The 21,976-nt window shown below is 41.0% G+C and overlaps 3 protein-coding genes across 8 annotated transcripts in view; all 3 read right to left on the bottom strand.

The window, feature by feature from the left end:
• The window catches only part of hoxb3a (homeobox B3a), a 56,316-nt gene that overhangs the window by 32,361 nt on the left and 1,979 nt on the right, over positions 1-21,976 (bottom strand). For 4 of the 6 annotated variants that reach the window (XM_058048373.1, XM_058048372.1, XM_058048367.1 and 1 more), the window contains exons 1-2: positions 7,068-7,324; positions 1,343-1,474 (exon numbers count right to left, since the gene is read on the bottom strand). The gene's annotated coding sequence lies outside the window, so the exon portion shown is untranslated. Of the gene's footprint in view, positions 1-1,342; positions 1,475-7,067; positions 7,325-21,976 lie in introns of those variants that run through there. The other 2 variants (XM_058048375.1, XM_058048368.1) reach the window with 2 other exon arrangements.
• LOC131102815 (homeobox protein Hox-B5a-like) lies at positions 7,642-11,181 on the bottom strand. Its single transcript, XM_058048379.1, has 2 exons — positions 10,381-11,181; positions 7,642-9,462 (listed from the first exon to the last, which is right to left on the bottom strand). The coding sequence occupies exons 1-2, from the start codon at positions 10,934-10,936 to the stop codon at positions 9,245-9,247; spliced, it is 774 nt and encodes a 257-aa protein (XP_057904362.1). The 5' UTR covers positions 10,937-11,181; the 3' UTR covers positions 7,642-9,244.
• LOC131102817 (homeobox protein Hox-B6a-like) lies at positions 12,550-17,182 on the bottom strand. Its single transcript, XM_058048380.1, has 2 exons — positions 15,807-17,182; positions 12,550-14,529 (listed from the first exon to the last, which is right to left on the bottom strand). Exons 1-2 carry the CDS (start codon positions 16,273-16,275, stop codon positions 14,243-14,245), a joined length of 756 nt encoding a protein of 251 aa, XP_057904363.1. The 5' UTR covers positions 16,276-17,182; the 3' UTR covers positions 12,550-14,242.

Genomic DNA, 21,976 nt, shown 5'->3' on the forward strand with positions numbered 1-21,976 from the left:
CAGGCATCCATCAAGGTGTGTTTACTATCAGCAGCCTTTCTTTCAGCTTACATTGTCTCTTCACCTGCCCGGCAACGGCTTTATTTATGCTCAACATTCCGTAGACCCATCCTCCATGAGATACTAGCTCATACTCTACACACTAGCAGATAGTACTTGTCATACTATGGCATACTCTATACAAAATAGTATATTGTGATGGTGTTGTTGTGAGGGAATGAGCGTGGGGTTGATGGGTTAGGCCAGGGGTGGGCAAACTTTTTGACTCACGGGCCGCATTGATTTAACAAAACGGAGGGGGGGGGCAGACTATATATTTTACACGTAACAGTCCACCTGGTATTATTGTATCTGTAAAAGTGTCATGCAATCTGCTATTATTATTTATTATTTTATATTTATATTTAAATATTTTTATTTAAATATTTTATATTTAAATATTTTATATTTAAATATTTTAAAATTTATTATTATTATTATCATCATTATGCTTGTGTCCCTTTTTTCAGGAGCACTTTGTAAACAACAGACCACATCAAATAACAAAATTGATAAAACCATCAAAAGGTTGGCTCAAGCCATGATGCCAGTTCGTATGTTGAGTTTAAATGAAATACTTTGGAAAGAACGGACGGGCCGTATTCAAACACTTGGCGGGCCGGATGTGGCCCCCAGGCCGTAGTTTGCCCACCCCTGGGTTAGGCAGATGTTTAGCACAGTAAGGAGGCAGCCTGGACATCCATCCATATGTTGATGTGAAGTTAGCCTGTGTGGATGGACATCCATCCATAGTGTTGATGTGAAGTTAGCCTGTGTAGATGGACATCCATCCATAGTGTTGAGTTAGCCTGTGTAGATGGACATCCATCCATAGTGTTGATGTGAAGTTAGCCTGTGTAGATGGACATCCAGGAAGAGCCAAGAGTGATCGGTGAGGTGTGGCGGTGTCAGTTGTGTGAAATATGAAGCAGAGGACAAAGAAAAGGAAGAGAAATGTACGGTTCCTTCTTTTGTGTGCTGTGAAAAATCAACCCGCTCCCCTCATTCCTTCCTCCATTGTCATGCCGACGAGTAGCCGAGACTGTCATTCACAGTGTTTCATATTCATCCAAAGAGAGCCATTCATGGCAAACATAGCAAATAAAACATATTCATGCAATAGAACACATACTGTACAGTTCATATTATGATGATCATATTAGCATTATCATATGATGTTACTATTAACAGTGATTCCCACATTCCAGGGGGAAAAGTCATTTCCACGCACCAGACACGATAGGAGAGACACGATACGAAGGGATAACCCCCTGCCACTCCCCACGCGACCACGTGTACTCACTCTTTCATTCCAGCCCTTTCTTCTTCCGGTGGTTAGATTTCCTATTTCCACTGAACGCATCCTTCTTCTTCGTCTTCCAGCATTTCGGGATCTGTTAGCATCCTTCATCCTTCATCCACAGTCCTCCATTAGCTTCAAAGACAGTAAGAAGAAGAAGAAGAGAGGTGTCATGGCAGGAAGTGAAGATGATCATCCAGCAAGGTGCACATGGCGTCCTTGCTACCAAAGCACATAGTCTGCACCACCGACGCTGCATGGGAGGATGCCCGTACGTGTGCGTGTGTGTGTGTGCGTCAGTGAAGTTTTCCAATGACTGAGTTAGTTTGGGTGCAGGCTTTGTTGATGTGACTGCTGACCTCACGTTCACCCCAAACACCCCACCCCCCCCCCCCTCTCTCTCTCTTCTTCGCTGGCTTATATACGTTCAGACAAATTGAGGTGGGATTCATTCATTCATATTTTTATTTTATTATTGTGGTTGCATGAAATTATTCATCAGCAACTAGATATTTGTATTAGGTTGACTGAACTAGTCATTTTTACTCAGCTAGGTTTCACTACATTTTGTTATTAAATCAAATCAAACCCATGTTAAATGACCATAAATAAATTAAGTATGCTTTTTAGAATGTTTTGTTCACTTTTGAGTCAATTAAATTCTCTAAATACGATCCGTTTTTTCAGTTAGTTAAATATTTTTATCTATTCGAAGCACAAAATGGGTTAAACAACCAACTTTAATACGGTAGAAATATTTCACATCTCAGATCAGAACAGTCTCTTGACCCAAGAATATTTTAATATTATCATGAAAAACTATAAAATACTAAAAACTAATACAATAATGCAATACCTTTAACAGCTCATCCGTTCATGCATTGCTACAAACATGGAAGGTTTATAAATAGAAATAGAATAAATAGAAATGTATATAAATATAAATTGAATAATACAATTTGAAATAGAATAAATAACAACAGAATAATAGAAATAGAATAGAAGTAGAAAAAGAAGTAGATGATGTAAAGCAAATATAAAAAGAGGATGACAGGAAGAAAGTGAAAAATCATTCAAAATAGTAATAATCCATGACTGATATTTTGGTCATATTGTGGTTTGCTTATTATTGGTTTGACTAAATGTACATATACAGAGTACATCCGGTTTATACAGTACAGTAGAGTATATGATAGCTGATGCTTCAGCTTTGTCTTCTACTGTATAATCAATCAGAACAATATCAACATTCGTCTTTTTCTGCAGTTTTTTATATTGGATTCCCATCCCACATGGTCACGTGTCATGTAGCATATTAGCAACATCTAAATCAGCAATGATCAGGACAAAGCCAATCATTCATAAATATCCACATCATCCATAACTTGACCATCAAATATGACACCTTTAGAAAGAAATCATGCACTGACTACTTAGAATTATAATTATCATCTTATCATCATAATAATCTCATATTCATATTTACACATGTGCTACTGTATTACTGCAGTAATAAACAGTAATAATTATCCAAATCGTCATAACGATAATTCATATAGAGCAGGCATACACTATGTTTGCCTTTTCTTTGTCATCCCGTGAGGGTAAAAATGACACCAAGCAGCGTCACGTGACACAATGGGCCTCCTCACAAGCCCCGCCCCTTTCTGAGAGCGGGGAGGGGGCGGAACTCACGCGCGACGGTGAACTTTCCACCTTTGAACTCCGTGAACCTTCCTCCATTGATCCCAACATCCATAGCATAGATCCGATGGTATCGCTATTAGGTCAACACCTGTATATATGTGATGAGATCGATATATTTAAAGCTCTTTTTTATCACAAACATTGCTTTTAAAAACGACTTCCTTTCCATTCATATTTATCGTACATACATATTTACTTCACATTATTCTTTCACATGATATTTTGATATCTATATTAATTTCACATTATTCTATTTACTTGATATCTATATTTACTTCTCATTATTCGTTCATATTGTCTGTTTATTTGATATCTAAATTATTCTTTGTTCTCCTTCTGGTCTCAAGCGGTCCCTGGTGGCAGCAGTGAGAGCTGCATTCTCTGCAAAGATCCCCCCCCCCCCCCCCCCAAAAGCCCCCATCCCCATCCAGTATTTGTTAGGGTGATGAAAGCTGAGACACAGTAAAGGTTTTGGGGGCCAATGTCATTACTATTATTATTAATAATATTACTATTATTACTATTAACTAGTCTACTTTGCTGTTGTTTGCTAATAAAATGCTGCATGCTAACCAATGTGCCCTGTGCCGCACCTTGGACACCCTGCAGTAAAGTAGGGGGGTGGGGTGTTGTTTGTGTGAAGTAAACTTCCTAATTATGACCAACATTGGTGCTAATTCACTTCCTGACAAACAAACACATGTGCAAGATGGGGAGAGCACCCCCCCTCCCCCCCCATCCCTGCGCATGCGCCGTGGGGGTCCAACGGCGTCTGCTGACCTCACAGTGACTCCTGCGTGATCCTCAACTCATTCCCACAGAAAGGAAAGGAAAGGAAGAAAGGAAAGGAGGAAAGGAAATGAACATTTGTGCTGCTTTCGTTTGTGAGTTATTACAGTTGATTATGTAGGTCAACCAAAGGTCAGCCAGCCCCCGCCCCCCAACATGCTTGGAATGAAACCAAAGTAGTCAAATTTCTTAGTGCTATACGTTTGTGCTGGTTTGTTTATGAGTTATTAACAATTTAAGTTTTGGCCTATTACATAATCCTAATAACGTTCATTATAACTGCACAAACAGCACAAACGTAACACTAAGAAATGAAACAATTTGACCAAAGTTTTGAGTGAGGTGGGGGGCCAACTTCACTCAGGTCACCCTGCACGGTATCAGTCTGATACTGATGTCACCCTGGTATCCATACTGTATGTTCAATATCAATGCATGAAATACAAACTGCACATTTTCTTTTTAAAGAACTTTCCAAAATGAAGATGAAGTTCACTTTATGTCCCCCAACACACTCACCCTACCCGCCCTCATTCATCTGCTTGCAAATACAACAAAACACTCCCTGAACGCAACAAAAGCCTCCCACTCCCTGGCAAACACACACCTTGTCACGTGTCTCACTCACACACTCGTCAGCAGCCACACACACACACACACACACACACACATAGAGCATAAAGAAAAGCAGGATAGAAGAGGAGCTGCTGCACCCTCACATGTCACAGCCTCACTCATTTATCCTGACGTAAACACACCCTGACATCCACTGGCCCTCCATGTGTGTGTGTGTGTGGGGGGGGGGGGGGGGGTCCTGGGTCATCATTAACAGGAGGAAGTTTGGAAAAAATGAAATGGGGACTTTTCGCCTTCCTGTTTACTGAGGCAAGACTTCCTGACACTAACACGTCATACCCTTCCTTCGTACTTTATCACTTTATACTTCGTACTTTACCACTTCATACTTCATACGTCATCACTTTATACTTCGTACTTTACCACTTCATACTTCATACGTCATCACTTTATACTTCGTACTTTACCACTTCATACTTTAGCACTTTATACTTCATACTTTACCACTTCATTCTTCATACCTTATCACTTTATACTTCATAGGTTATGACTTTATACTTCGTACTTTACAACTTCATACTTCATACGTTATCACTTTATACTTTGTACTTTACCACATCATACTTTACCACTTTATACGTCATACTTTACCACTTTATATGTCATACTTTACCACTTCATACTTCATACGTTATCACTTTATACTTCATAGGTTATCACTTTATACTTCATACTTTACCACTTCATACTTCATACGTTATCACTTTATACTTCATAGGTTTCACTTTATACTTCGTACTTTACAACTTCATACTTCATACGTTATCACTTTATACTTTATACTTTACCACGTCATACTTCATACTTTATTCACTTTATACTTTACCACTTCATACTTTATCACTTCATACTTGATCACGTTATCACATTATCACATTATCACGTTATCACGTTATCACGTTATCACGTTATCACGTTACCACTTTATCAACTTATCACTTCATACTTTACCACTTCATACTTCCTACTTTATCACTTTATCACGTCATACTTTATCACGTCATACTTTATCACTTCATACTTTACCACTTCATACTTCCTACTTTATCACTTTATCACTTCATACTTTATCACTTCATACTTTATCACTTCATACTTTACCACTTCATACTTCATACTTTATCACTTCAGACTTATAACCACTTCATATTTTACCACTTCATACTTCATCACTTTATCACGTCATACTTTACTTTAGTTTACTTTGCCACTTTACCTCTTTATCACTTCATTTACCACTTCATACTTCATACTTTACCACTTTATCACTTCATTTACCACTTCATACTTTATCACCTTTACACTTCATACTTTCATTCTATCACTTTATAACTTAATAATTTATCACTGCATACCTGATCAGTTTTCCACTTTATCACCTTTACATTTCATATTTTATCACTTCATACTTCATGACTTTTATGCTTTTATACTTTCACTTCCATACTTAAAAGGGCACTTTTCATTTATGAGTTTTATGTTGTGCATGAATTCATAAATGTGTTATCATAAGATGTGTCAAGATCATGCAGACAATGATATATATTATTTTACTGTAGTGAATATTTAAAAAGACATACTTGAATGTGTTGGTTGTCATGTTTGTGTACTTGATGTATTTCTGGAATGTTTTGAAATGTTGAAGTATTTAATGATAAATGTTTAGAAAGAATGACTTCTGTCATTTATGGTGTCTTTGGTATGAATGAATTGTTATTTAGTGAAAATAATGTAGGTGTAGATTTGAAGGAGAGAAATGTCCCAAAGGATGTACTTTGGACAACCTTTGTGCTCTCTAAAACCTCCTGCTATTGTTGTTGTTGTAATATTATGGGATGGAATGATGGTATGATTTAAAATGATGGTGTGAAGAAACAATTGTATTATTATTCCTATACAGCTGTAAATGTATAAATAATGTACAAATAATTGAGATGGCAGGATGCACAGTATACTGTATGGTTATATGTATCAATATCATCATTTGACCCAGTAAAAGCAGTTGTCATAAATCAATGACATTGAGGGCATATTTCTTTTTCACGTTTTCTAAAAAAAAAGGTGTGATATTAGTTCTATTTATAGATGCACCCCCTTTGCTTTGTGACGGTGAAGATCTAATTGCTATTTAGTTTGGTTATCTGGGACATCTAACGGTTTTTAGTTTCTTTGATTATTCTTATTGTATTTTACAGTAACAGCATTCATGTTTACACTGTCCGTCTAAATAAGCATTTGTGTGATTTATATGTAAATTATATGTAAATTCTCTGTAATTTAACAGGAAAAATTTGTGTAATTTTACAGCATTAAGTTGTTAATTGAGAATAATGTAGGAAATGTAAAATAATATATTACTGCAATGTTTATAGTCTCTACAGCACAGTACTGTAATACTTTTACAGTAATGTAACCGTAAAATAACAGTTTGAAACTGGCGATTGTAGCTGCCAGTAGTGTACTGTAATTTAAAAAATTTGTTCAGGTTCTATCTATAAAAACGTATGTTGGACGCTACGCAAGGGCCATCGGCGCGTGCACGCATCACATGCATGTTCACACATATAATGTATATGAAGGCGTGAATATGACTTACTTTGCGTCCCGACTCCTCCATCCCTCCCTCCTTGCGCAGGCCGAGAGAGAATCATCCCGCACGGCGGAGCTCTCCTTCCACACGCCCGCCCTCCCCGCCTGCCTGCCCGCCTGCCTGCCTCGGCTTGACCGCCAAGCCGTTCAAGCCTCTCTCGCTGTCTGGCAAAGTGAAATATTTCGGAGCACGTCCACTCCCCCAAAACCATAAAAGTCACTTTATGGACCTCACGTGACCGGCCGAGAACCAGTGAGTGAACTTTACACCAACTCTCATCTTTTCTCATCCTAAGCCAAAACCGAAACCCCTACCCTCACAAGCAGGGGATGGCACGGACGAGCTCCGAAACACAAGTGTGGATCTACTCCAGATTGGGGTGGGGTGGGGGGTCTGGGGGGGTTGACATGCATACCAATATACACAAGGCAAGAAGGGGGACATACTGTATACAGTATGCATGAATAACGTAAACAAAGTCTTTCACTCACACTTTAGATTGCATATACAGGAAATGCAATTACTATATGGAATATAGGAATATTATACATATAGTCATTAATTCATTTCAATGCATTTTTATTTTTATATTATGTGCTGCAGAAAGATATTTGTATTGAAACATATAAAAAAATCAATTATTTTATTTCAGTAATTACGACAAATATTCCAAATATGTTTTCACTATGAATGAAATGCAACCTATTGAGTATCATGTATGTACAGTATGTGAATAATTATTTCTGATTGTGGGCGTGGCTTATTGTACCGCAATTGATCCCTTTCAATGATGATAATGTATATAATAACAGCCCGGCATGATGCTATATTTATTATTTTAATATTAGCCCAACGTGATGCTAAATATATACTATACCTATCATTTTAATATTAGCCCAGCATGATACAGTATATTAAATATATAGCCATCATTTTAATATCAGCACATGCAGACAGTAGCCATCCCAGGGTTAAAGTATGCATGGCAGCATTCAATAAGACCTCATACAAAACTTGATGCCATAGGGTTATGATGCATGATATCGCTGATATTAGTGCTTCTCAGATCATACCAATAACTGAGGCTATTTAAGATCTGCTTTTTGGATATAGATGTATAGAGTAAGTGGAGTTGATGCACATCTGGAGGCAAGGAGGCCTGGAGGAAAGGAGGATTTGTCCTCATGTATCAGGACACATGAACCTTAATAAGTTCACAGAACTCAAAAATGAATTTCAGAAGTTTACACAAAATAAAAAATACACATTGCCTTAAATGAGCTCAACATTATCCTATAAATATTGATATTACACAAGTCATAATTAACTCACACAAAATATTTAACTCATATTATGTGGAAATAGACTCCAAAATGTCATTATTATTATTCAACTCTTAATGTGTGCTAGTATACTAGTCCATCACTACTCTCAGGACTAGCCTGTACAGCAATAGCTGAGTATAGTATAGTATAGTATAGAGGGGGGGAGCCACCTGGTGTGGCCCAGGAAGGTGCACCTTATTCGGGCCCACGCTCTGAGCAGCTGGGGTGACGCCATGGAGGTCTCTGGAAAACCTTTTGTACTTTTGAAACGCGGCGCGGTGCTGGTGTTTCGGGTGGCTGGTGAAGGGTTTTGTGTCTTTGATGACCCCCCCCCCTCCCACACACACACACACACACACACATTCCCATCATGGAGCATTTGGCACACAAAATGTCTTCCTGGGAAAGTGAATGTTTGTTCCATGTGAGTTCAGAGGAGGTTAGGACAGGCGGTCAGCGTCACAGGCAGGAGAAAAAAGAAGCGCTTGGTTTGCTCACCTCCACAGTACGGATAATATTGCCTCCTCGGATGGTTTTTCAAATGATTTTTTGGAACTACTTAAAATATTTTGGAATTTATGGCGGTGATGTTAAAATTCCCTCATATCAGCCCATGAATTATACTTATAGTTATTATTATTCTTATTTTGATTTCTTGATTGGAAGAAAGAACACACAGAAAGAGTTGTCCTGCTTGGTGAAGAATCAGGCAGACTTGAATGTGGCATATTTGGGAAAGTATATAGGACATACTATGGCAGGCTGGGGGGGTACCACATGAATTCCTGGACGTCCAACATGCAGAAGAAATGCTCATTCAGTCTTTGGGCTTTCCTCCATCTTGTTTCTTTGCCTCCGCTAAGGTTGACCTTTCAGCTTGTTGTCCTTCTTCCATTTCATCCTGCGGTTCTGGAACCAAATCTTGATCTGCCGCTCGCTGAGGCAAAGCGTGCAGGCGATCTCCATCCTGCGTCGGCGTGTAAGGTAGCGGTTGAAGTGGAACTCCTTCTCCAGCTCCAAAGTCTGGTAGCGCGTGTACGCCGTCCGTGCACGCTTCCCGTCGGGGCCCGTCATATCTGGGGAGGGTGGGGCGCACAAACAGTTGGAGTTGGGGTGGGCCTGTTATAATAGAGCTTATATATAATATAGGGCTTCATGGCGCAAATGAACCACTATATATATACCACTATTCATACCATATGTACTGTACATGTACATACTGTATATGAACTATGTTTACAATATGTACTACACAGTACTACACATATTGTTGAAGCCATACGTGTAAATGCATAAAAGTGTTGACAGGACCCCCCCCCCCCCCCCCCATTTAACTTTAACTTTGATTGTTAATGTTTTTCAATCGAGTGTTAAGATTTCCGACTGAATCTCAGCGTCCTCGAAGGCAGCACAGCTAGTAGTCATCTTTGTTGTGTTGCTGTGTAAAATCACTAATGAATATTAATGAATAATAATTATCATAAATCTTTTACAGCTTCCCTCTTCGGAGCCTTTCGGTTTTACTCTCCCTTCTCCTGTGCTCCTTTGGGGGCTTTTTACACACACATGCCCCCCTTGTTAGACTTTTGGGCCTTACGTGAGGTTTTCTTTGTGGATGTATACAGTATAAGATGTTTATTTGACAAACTACAGGAGGTTCCTGGGGGGGGGGGGGGGGGGGGGGCATGAAGGGTATATGTAGGATTTGGGAATTTTGGATGACTATATGAAAAAAGGTGCATTGTTGCCTTCGTGTCCACACCTTAGGGACATCCTGTACAGCAGAAATGAGTGGGGGTGGGGGTGGACAAGCAATCTACAAATTCTTACAAAGTAGTAATTGTCAGAGGATTAACAGAAAATATTAATTTAACTCCAAATGAAGACTGCAGTTACCACTTTGATTTTGAAAAGCCAAAAAAATCTGATTTTCATTCCCAGCTCTCTGATGAATATGGATATGATTATGAATAGTAGAAGTAATTAGCATGTACCATGGCCGCTGTGCAGCTTTCTCATCCAGGGGAAGATCTGTGGAGCGTCGCTGCAAGGGTTGGAGATTCCCACCGGACCGCCCTCTCGTTTCTGGGCCGGCTGCGTGTCCTCCATCCCGGCCTGGGAGTCCTCCATCCCGGCCCGGGTGTCCGGCAGCGTTTCGTCTGCTTCCGGCGCTTCGTCGTTGGGCTCCGCTAACCGATGCGTCCCGGAGGCGGGCGAGTGGGGCAGGCCGAGGACGTTAAGAAGCCCGCTTCCTGCTTGCTCCGAGCGGGGAGAGGAGCTCCGGTTGGCGAGGGAGCAGCTTGTCCTCCTCTCATTGAACCCACGAGAGAACAACGGTCCTCCGGTGTCCCCCCCTCCCCGGTTGGATAGGGTCAAGTCCATCCCGGCGTACCCGTAGCCGTAAGGAGCAAGCTGGTGCATGGTGGAAGAGTCCCGGTGCGCCCCGCCGCTCGGCGCGCCGCCGCCGCTGGGTCCATAAGTTAGTAGCTGATAGTCGGGGGGGGCATTTGGGAAGCGGCCTGAGAAGGAGTTGGCAAAGTAAGAACTCATTTAGTTTTGGTTCCGAACTTGAAGATCTTGTTGGATTCCTTGGAATAGCGCGCGTACTTTCATGGATTTATGATGGATTCATCAATTATGGCGTTGCTTTTTAGCTATGGAACGTGGGGGTGGGGTGCTCTGTGTGTGTGTGTGTTTGCCAGAGGAGGGGTGTGTGTGTGTGTGTGCGTGTGTGAAAGAGAGAGATGGGAGAAGTCACGTGGTTTTGTTGACCAGTCGTAAATTCTCGCCGATGACTTTGGAGGTAATTCATGCTGCCGGCTTTCTAATGATTGGGGGGGGGGGGGCTCACAGTTTTCTATTGCTGCTGAGCTCAGAGCGCCACCTACTGACACTTTGATTTATTGCAGCGAGTTCAAATATCACACATTTAAAAACATAAATCCTAATATATTAAAAGGAATACATTGAATGAAAAAAATGTCTTTTATATTACAATTTGTAAAATACACGTTTTATTTTCAAATGAAATGTCGTGTATGATTATTATTGAATAATTCCATAAAAAGGGTTGCCGTACAATGCCAATGAAAAATAAAGAATATACGTACAGTAAATAGGGACACTGCAGCCTATGTAATCACATTTTTAATTGTCTTGGAATATTTGGAATATTTTTTTCCGCCTGCATTTCAGCCACACTTCCTTAGTGTGTGTGTGTATGTGTCTTTCTGTTCTCAAAAACATGCAAACATGTACACACACACACTCCATAGGGTGTCTCATGTGTTGCGTTGAAGACTTTTTGAACGTTCAGCTACGGGTATGTTTCTTTTCAAAAGGAGTCAGAAAACTAAATTATGTTTTTTCCTCTCAGCGCTCACACGTCTCATTTCTGTCTTCCTTCCAGGCCTGCCTTCTGCCTGCCTGGCTTTCAAAGTACACTTGGCAACCCTGAGCGGCTAGAAATGTGAAAATCAGCAAGATACTGTACCAGCAGCAGGCAGCTTTATTTTGGAATATTAGATTTGGGTGGAGTGATGGAAGATGTTTGTCTTTTGTTTGGTCCCATGACATGTTTTTTTTTTTAAACTTTGTGGTCGGGAGCAGCAAATCACAAGTTACCCAAAATACCTCACATTTGAATTTTCAGATGAAATGTCAACATGACAACTATTAGCCCATGAGCCACTCAAACATGACACTGAACACTCTTGTTTTGGGAATTTCACCGTCATCCATAAGGCCTATAAGCTTTGAATATGAGATGTGAGTTTGAGTCTCTGCCGAGGCCGGTCAAGCAGGGGACACGGCGGGGTAAAAGGGTCACCAGGACATTGTCCACTTTGTCTGCTGAAGTGTGTGTTTATGGGGGACGTGTCTGGCCGCTCGGGGCAGGTCAACTTTCGCCCGTCGGCCTGCTCATCAATTAGCTGAGACTCCAGCATGCAGCAACCAGAAGAAGCTGCCGTCCAATTCCCCTGCGGCAGAAGCGTAGTGACCTTTCATTGACAATTAAGCCATTCTTTTTACTTCACCTTATTAGTACTTTTAGAGCTGGGGGGTCCAAATAGGCTGAAAGCAATCCAACATGCTATGATGCTAAAGATAGACATCTCTATCTTATTAGCATTCAATGCTTCAACTTTTCCTCCTAGTGTGTTGCTTTGTTTTGTTTTTATTGTTGTTTGTTTTCTGTTGACGTCAATAAAGCGACAAGCCGCGGGCTGCAGTTTGGACACCACTGCTTCTTTTGTCTTATAAAAACATTCACTGCACACTTTGCACTACATTCCTTTGTACTTTATTGGACATATAGGTAGTATACTGTATATATAGATATATGCTAAGTACTTGACAAAACATCAAATAAGTCATCATGGAGACGTTCCTGCATGTTTTAGGTAGTTTAAGGATAACAAGAGCACGTTAGCCACCCCTCCCTTCATTGGCGTTCTTACCAAATCATATATGCTCATCACCCTGCTTATCATTTCAGCCTTAAAGGAAAAGTGCACTTTTTTTGGGAATTGTGCCAATCATCCACAATATTGTTAGTTCACAGTTCAAAAAAAACAGGTGAAAAGAGGCAGCTAATGAATGCCCATCATGGGACACACCTTTTGGGCTATTAAAAGACCTCGAAAAAGCTCCCCTCAAAGTTTTCTATCCATGCTGTGAGCATGTAGGAACAACTACATTCATGATAACAGCAGTAGTACTTGTGGTACGTTGGGAACTTCCTTCCTGGGTGCATTGATTTCACATAGCAACTTAGCAACACATAGCAACGCTACACCTAGCCTCCAAAACACAAAGACAGCTAGCTCCAATATGTAGCGTTACCTTTGGCTATAGTGGCCCACTGGGAACCAGTGTGCGCTCTAGCTAGTTGCTAGCTGGCTAGTAGCCTAGCTAGCCGCTGTGATGTGGCAAGGTGTCACTACACTAGTAACGTAGCTACTGTGTGCTCAAGCCAGTCGCTAACTGGCTACTATAGCTTAGCTAGCGGCTGTGATGTAGCAAGGTGTCAGTACACTAGTAACGTAGTTGCTGTGTGCTCAAGCTAGTTGCTAGCTGGCTAGAAGCCTAGCTAGCTGCTGCTGTGATGTCGTATGGTGTCACTACACTAGTAACGTAGTTTTTGAGCGTAACAATGTACAGAAGAATATGCTTTATATGCATGAAAATGGAACCTTTTTAGAGGTGCGTCCCATCACATGCATTCTTAGCTGCCTCTTTTTTTTTACCTCTTTTTATATCTTTACAACACAGAGAAAAGAGAAAGACGTGTGTGTTCATATTTCACACACACAAAATTCTAAAAAAACGTTTTTTTTTTCAATGTGAGTGCCAAATAACATACTGTACATTTCCCAAGTCAAATCGGAAGCGCAACATCCCTCATTGAAATGAAAGCGTGTCCACACCAACACGGATATTTCCTTGAAATGCACGTTTTGTCACAAAAAAAACTCAAGAGTGCTTAAAAAAAGAATCCACCTAAAAAGATGTTCATTTTGTCCAATCAGGAGGCCTGAAAGGGCAGTCACGTGACTTGTAGAGTGCTACATTACACCATGTTTCCATGGAAACAGGTTTTCAAAACCACTTTTGACCCACACACAACTTTTACAGAAAATATGCTTGTTTTCCTTTCTAAATATCCGTGCTCGTGTGGACCTCAAAGTCACGTGACTCCTTTTCCTTCTCCATCTTGCCTGGTCAGAACTTCTTCTCCTTCTTCTTCTTCTCAGTCATTCAACGCATGGCTTCCTTTCCCGCGCTTCGGAAGGAGGGTGAGATGAGAAGCATCCACTTTGCTTGGAGTGTCTTTTCTTCCTGGCAGCTTCACCTTCACTCCGTCCGTTTGTCCTCCTCCTCCCCCCCGTTCACCGTGGAAGAGGAGGAGGAGGAGGTGGAGGAGGTGGAGGAGTTAATCAGCTTGTTCTCCTTCTTCCACTTCATCCTGCGGTTCTGGAACCAGATCTTGATCTGGCGCTCCGTGAGGCATAGCGCGTGAGCGATCTCGATCCGCCGCCTGCGCGTGAGGTATCGGTTGAAGTGGAACTCCTTCTCCAGCTCCAAGGTCTGGTACCTGGTGTAGGTCTGACGCCCACGTCTGCCGGGGCTGCCGAACGTCCCTGGTGGACACAAGCAGGAAAATTCCATTCACGTCATCGCAATATGCAAAGCATAATGCCAATCAATACATTAAAAATTACAAATTATTACAATTATCTCAATATTTCATCTTAATATTTTTAAAACGCATTTAAGAAATGTTGTATGAAAGTAATTAGCAATTCATGTTTCATGAACTAAAACATTACATTACGTCAATAAATCATCAATAAATCATTAATAAATAAAGTAGGAAATGCTGTAAAGGCCAGTGGTGTCCAAGACGTTGAAATCTTATATCCAGATAATATCATCACATTATATTACACGATGTTATGTCATATTATCCATATTCACATCAAATGTATCATCACTATTAGATTAATAGAAGCTCTTCGTATTATTGTTGTCGTATTGTATTGTATTGTTTGTCGTTTATATTGAAATACTTTTGAAAGAAAAAAAAGAAATGTTTTTGTTCGCCGTGTCATTAAACGTCATGGCGTTTAATGATAATGAATGAATAATTCATGTTGAATAAATCATATTCATCGCAGGGTATTTTTTATTAGGGTACACTATTATACTGATAGCACCCCCTCCCAATTAACGCAGAAAGACTCATCAAAGCAGGTGATTATTCTTATTTAGCAAGCCATGCTGTGGGAAATCCTATATTTCTATTTGATATTTCTATCTGGGAGAAATGGCACGTGCTTTCATGTACTCGCAAAATGAAGGCGTTTTGATACATTGATTTCTCATTTTTTTAAATATTAATTGTGTTTTAAAACTCAAGTCTGCTGCCCATGCTGTCGATACTGTATGTCACATTCCCAATCCTACAGTATACAGTATATGTTCAGTATATATGCTACTAATACCTATACAATATTATATTCTAGCATATCATATTCTACATGAGTGATTTCTTCTTTTCTTTCTTTTCTTTTCCTTGACTATAAAAAGTGAAATTGTGTGATTTGTTTTCAAATATTATTTGATGAAGATTTATGCTCGGTGTTATGCTAGCTGGCTGTCAGGTGTAAAATAAGAAATAAGGATCCGAGGGGGGTGGAGGACATGCTCCTTGTGGTCTTGCCGGTAGTGCGCCTCTCCAAACAAAGCCGCTTTACGACGACAATAAAGCAGCGATCAGTGAGTGACGGCCAACAAACGGGGATCGTAAAACAAGTGCGAGGAGGAGGAGGAGGAAAAGGAGGAGGAGGAAGGGAGAAACTGACGGAAACAAACGTCACTTTTATGGCGGGGATGATCAAATATGCTAGCATCTCACCGTTACAGGCGTTCATCCTCTGCATCCACGGGTAAATGTGCGCCGGTCCGCTCTTGTCGTCCCCGGCGTCCCCGAACAGTCCCTTGCAGTCCGCCTTGCGATGCGCGCCGTCCTGCTGGCCGAGGGAGAGCGGGTGCTCGTCCAGACCGCAAGCGTACTCCTTGTCCCGGTAGAAGCTCGATGCCGCCGCCGCGGCGGCGGCGGCAGCGGCTGTGGCGTAGTCGCACGTGCCGGCTACGGTGGTGGCGACGCCCGCCCGGTGCCCGCTGTACGCCGCGCTCGTGGCCGGTTGATAGTAGCTGGAAGGCGGGTAGGCTTTCTCCTGCGCCCCGTACGCCGCCGCCGGGTAATGTCTGAGCGGGTGGTCAGCGGCGTAGCCGGGGGAGTAGAGGGGGATCTGGCCTAGGAAGGACTCCGCCGCCTGCCCGCCTCCAACCGGGAAAGAGGAGTTGACGAAGTAGGAGCTCATGAGGACGGCGAGGCGGAGGAAGGTGGACGGCAACCGAGCAACAACACAACAATGACACAAACACACACACACACACCACCAGCACGAGGAGGAGGAGGAGGAGGAAGAGGAGGCTAACGCGTCTCCCGCCAGTCCTCCTTCATCTGCGCCCCCCCAGACTGCACTTTATGATTTGTTGTGTTTTATAGCCCCCACTTCTTCTTCATCACCTACTTGGCCGCACTCTTGGGGGAGGTGAGGATGGGGGAGTCCGTGTGTGTGTGTGTATGTGTGTGTGTGTGTGCGTGCGTGAGAAGGTTCTGTGTCTGCATGCGTTCACCAGCTTTCCTTGCCTTGGGGGGTGGGTGGGGGGGGGGGGGGGTTTTCCATTTTACCTCCTCCAATCTCCCTAATTCGCATCCAATCTAGTTTTACTATCCTCATCTGCTTCCCGGTGACATGACGCAATCAGGCTGGGGGGCTTTGGCGCGTTAAATTGACTCTTCCTGTGTCCGTCTGGCGGGATCCTCATATTGTATACGCCACATTGCATGCCAGTCCTGTGCGTGTGCGTGCGTGGAGGAGGGTCGGGGTGGGGTGTGGTGTGTGTGTGGGGGGGGGGGGGGGGGGGGGGGTGATGGTGCACGACTAAATGGAAATAGTAAAACATATTCCTCTGCAAATAATAGCACACACATTCCAATCATTTCAGGAAGCAGATATTATATGATACATGCACCACCTAGTGCGCATGCGTGTCGTACGGGGTGTCCCTACATTTTTGACTTTGATTTGAGTTGACTTATATGATAACATAAGCACAGACATTTGGTATTTCTTTTTAGTTCTGTTATTCTTTTTCAGTCTTTACAAAATATCATATTTCATTATGAATAATGTACTTGTTGACACATTGATATATATCTTATGTAATACTCTTAATCGTTGTATTTGTATTAGAGTCCAGCCTGACTCTAATACCTTGGAATGACAGTCTACTGTAATACTGTAAAAATCATGTAAGATCTATAGTGATGTAATACTGTACTGTAATAATACTGTCATAGCTATAGTGATGTAATACTCTACTGTAATAATACTGTAATATTTATAGTGATGCAATACTATACTGTAAATACTCTGGTAATAATACTGTAATATCTATAGTGATGTAATTCTCTACTGTAATAATACTGTAATATCTGGTGTATGTGGTGCTTTTGTCAATACTGTAGTATAGAATATACACGATAGAGAGTAAATGAATAAAGAGGAGTATTCTTAGGAGGATATTTGCTGTAAAAAGTGCATGTCCAGAAGCAGAATTAAAGTATGCATGGCGTCTTTGTCCCCCCCCCCCACACACACACACACACCACACACACCCCCAAGAAGAAGAGACAAAGTGAAAATGTGCTGAAATAAATGCAGTCATAAATAAGTCTAACTCTTTTTGTGTCCCCTCCAGGCCCCCATTTGTCTGAATGTGGCAGACAGTACTGACGAATAGAGACAAAGACTCGATTTGGACTTTACTGTGGCACCCCCCCCCCCCCCCCCCCCAATCCGTGTGTGTCCCTGCCAACTCAGAATGTGACATAATAGCAGATATTGAAACTTGTCATTCTGTCATACAGCCAGATGGAGATGGAACTCTTTAACTTTCTTTTCTTTTCGAACCCCACCCCCAAAAGGCCCCACTCTGTCGCTGCTCTGCGGCAAGCCCCCCCCCCCTCCCATGCAAGGCAGGACGTTCCGTTTCCTTTGCCCTTTGTGCAGCAAGGGGAAGCGGCTGTATTGTGTTGGAGCTCAACGCCGGCATGTAATATTCATATTACATACACCCTATTATACCATATATTATATCATATTATACCATAGATTCTAACATATTATAACATATATTACACCATATAATACACCATTCTATGCACGGTAATATGTATATTACATGCATTAGTCTTACTCAGCATGTGTGTGTATTTGCTAAAAGACAGGTGTGTGTACTATTATGTATATATAATATATATGTACTATGTGATATATTTGCTAATGCTGGTCAGTATTCCATTCTAACACTTGACAAGTGTCAAGAATGCTCAAAAGTGAAGTAAAATGGAAAAACAAGTCAACGTCCTAGTACATAGTACAAGGTACATACTGCATAGTAAACAGTAAATATTAAAAAGGGTAAATCGTAAAATAGTGAATAGTAAAATAGTAAATAAAGTAAATAGTAAAAAGTAAATAGTAAATAGTAAATAGTAAAATAGTAAATAGTGAATTAGTGAATTAGTAAATAGTACATAGTAAATAATAAATAGTAAATAGTAAAATAGTGAATTAGTAAATTAGTAAATTAGTAAATAGTAAATAGTAAATAATGCAATAGTAAAAGAGTGAAAGAGTAAATAGTAAAGAGTAAAATAGTAAATAGTAAAAACAAACACGCCGGAAAAAGTCAAAGAAGTCATGTGAAAAATATAGCTTTTTGTAATGATAAAGTGGACATTGCCAAAGGTTGATTCCCATATATGTCACGTGGCAATTCACACTCACAGTAATAAATACAGCATAATTATTTACACTAACAACTAGTTCACATTACAAAACTCATCACGTATATGCTTTTTATTAACAAAATACAAAAATGGCAAATGTTGGACTGAACTTCTTGTATCGTAAATAGTAAATAGTAAATAGTAAATAGTAAATATAATAAATATAGTAAATATAGTAAATAGTAACACATATTACTAGTAGCACTGACAATTTCTACTCTTTATTATCACTAGCATTTCTACTCTTTATTATTATTAGCATTTAAGTATTTATAGTGTTTATTATTATGATCATCATGGGCGTATTCGTGCTGTTTTTTATGATTATCATTGAAGTACTAAAGTACTATTATCACCATGGAAGTATTTGTACTATTTACAACGACGATGACTGAAATTTTTATTGTTGTTTAAAGACACGCGTAGCTTTTTTTCCAAGAATAAAGTCTAGTTTGTGGCCCGCACATCCAAATAATTATATTTAGGAATGGAAAAGCACGAGGAATTGTGAAAATATGAAAGTAGATCTAGGAAAGAATTTGACTTTTTTCTAAGAATAAAAGTTGCCCGAGGAATCATCAACCAACTTTATGGTTTTATTGCTTCTTTTCACCCCGTCACTGGTGTGTGTGTGTGTGTGTGTGTGTGTGTTGTCCTTTGTACTGCACTACACATTTGTTGGTCTGCTGTTTACTGTCGGCTGGTTTTTAGCTCCTCGCCATTCCTTGGATTCTACACGGAGCCAATAAGAGTCATAAAGCAATAAAATCACAGCTCGCACACACACACACACACACACACACACTCACAGAGATCCTTTCCCGTGGACTGCTAGCAGCGCTGAGCCATTTTCACGCCGCCGTTTGCTCTAAAAAAACAATTATCGTGAAATAACTTTTGGATTTTCACTTCCTCAGCACGACCAAATGTCAGCATATGGAATGTATGAAATTTTATGATTAATAAAAGTGCAATTTGCTGTGCTTGAAAGACATTCAACATTCAACACACTGCAACATTTTACTGTATTTAGGAATTTACCTTCTACTTTATTATTTAATTTGGACTTTACAAATAAAACACATTTTTTTATTTATAATGGATTGTATTTTTGTATTTATTAGCGCGCGTGTGTGTGTGCGCGCACCGACGCTTCCAGCAGGAGTTAATAAGAAACCGATGTGACTTTTTTCTATCCTTCACGGCGCGGTGAGCGCGTGCTTGGCGCCACCGCGGGGCACGTTAACGATTAACGGGAGAAAGGAATGCAGCAGCACGAAAGGTGGATGCTGAATAACAACACACGCACCCACGCACATGCACACGCACGCTGTCCCTAAAAGTCTGTACATGTCAACACCATCCTTTATACCACAGAAGAAAAGACCTCCATTCCTATAGAGAAGCATTCCATGACGTCATCCATGCACGGAAATGGACGTATACATACATGTTCGCTAAAATGATACAGAAATAAATGTATTCAGTTGTATGAGTCTATATTCGGAAAATAATTGTAGCAAATGAATATGATGATATGTAATATGTATTTTAGAGTTGATGTTGCTGCACGTGCAGATGGGGTTGCTAAAGACAACAACATCCATTAGCTTTGCTTAGCCGCTTTATTAAAAGCTTGCCGGTGATGAATGGACCCTTGTAATCTAATTACAAAGTAAATCTACTCGCCGCCTCCGATTGGCTGCTGACCACAAAATAAATAAAGGAGCGAGAGGAGGATTTTTTTTTAATCCTCTGACGATGCGGGAGTCATAAATTAAACGTGCGCACGCAGGAGTGTTGTTTATGGAGATGGAGATCTGGACCAACCAGGAGAAACTTTCCTATCCTGATCTGGCTCCTCATTGGGCGCCCCGGAGCCCACTGGAGGGTTCTTCTTGTGCTTCACGCCTCATTCAGCACAACAGCAGCTATGGCTAATCTGTCTCCTGCCGCCCTCACCGCCAACAAAGAAGCAAGCAGCTTGCAACAAAGCACACGGCGGCGTGTCCACACTTTTACACGCAAGCATGCTGCAACACTTGCATACTTTTAATACCAATCTCTGCTGCTACTCTGCCAACTCCACAGCGTGTGAAAGATGGCCTATATATGGCAGTCATCCATGCAGCCATCACACCTTGGAACCCACTGTGTGATTTAACAAACTGATACCTGTTGCTGTGTTGGTGTCTGTACTACTATACTATACTATAGCATGCTTGCAAGGCAGGTGCAAAATGGTACAGCCCAAACAGAACACTAACTTATTTCTGCATGGATGGATGTGGATGGCGTGTAGCTTTGCACCTGCCTTCAAAACCTGCTCAAAACACACCAACCGGTTTCAGGTTTGATAAATCACATTGCAATATTATTATATATGTATGATTGCCACTGCAAATGCAATGAAAAATATGCAAGAACACCAAACACAATTCACAATATATGCCATGGATATACGTATCATATGGTATGATATGGTATTTTGTGTGATGTAACAATGTGCATTTCCAGTTCTGCTGATTGAGCAGACGCCACCCTCGCTGCACAGCATCAGTAGATCATCTATGAACACGCCATCAACACGTACACACAAAACATGTGCGTCTTTGCTTTGTGATCTAAAGAACCTGACTAAGCAAAACAGTGGAATATCCAATCATAATGTGTTTACAATCTGCCCATGAAGGCCCGATCAAATAGGAGTTGAAAATGGCCCCCAGGCCACACACTGGACACCGGTGGGGAAGTTAAAAGTGGTCATCCTCATTCCAATGCTAGCTAGCTGTTAGCTTGTGTTATGGGGAAAAGAAATAACAGCCAAGCAGCAGCCTAAAGTTGGCTATATATGAACAACAGCATGAACACAAACATATAGGCCAGTAAATAAACCCCAACCCAAGAAAACCACATAATATGGCAAATATTGAAGGCATAATCATTCTAAGACACTCAACATATATTCTTTTGATATCACACGTAATTCCACAACGCATACCCAGTGTTCCTTTCATCCACGTGACTTAAAAGGGACATGTGATAGAACGCCAACCCGCTGGCGTCGCCGTCAGCAGGACGCTAGATGGCGCCAGAGCTTTTTGCAGGACCTCTTCGGCGGCACTGCAGCCAAAGCACCCCCCTTCCCAAAGCGTAAGTCC

This window comes from Doryrhamphus excisus, chromosome 15 (genome assembly GCF_030265055.1).
Source record: "Doryrhamphus excisus isolate RoL2022-K1 chromosome 15, RoL_Dexc_1.0, whole genome shotgun sequence".
In the NCBI taxonomy this organism is placed as follows: Eukaryota; Metazoa; Chordata; class Actinopteri; order Syngnathiformes; family Syngnathidae; genus Doryrhamphus; species Doryrhamphus excisus.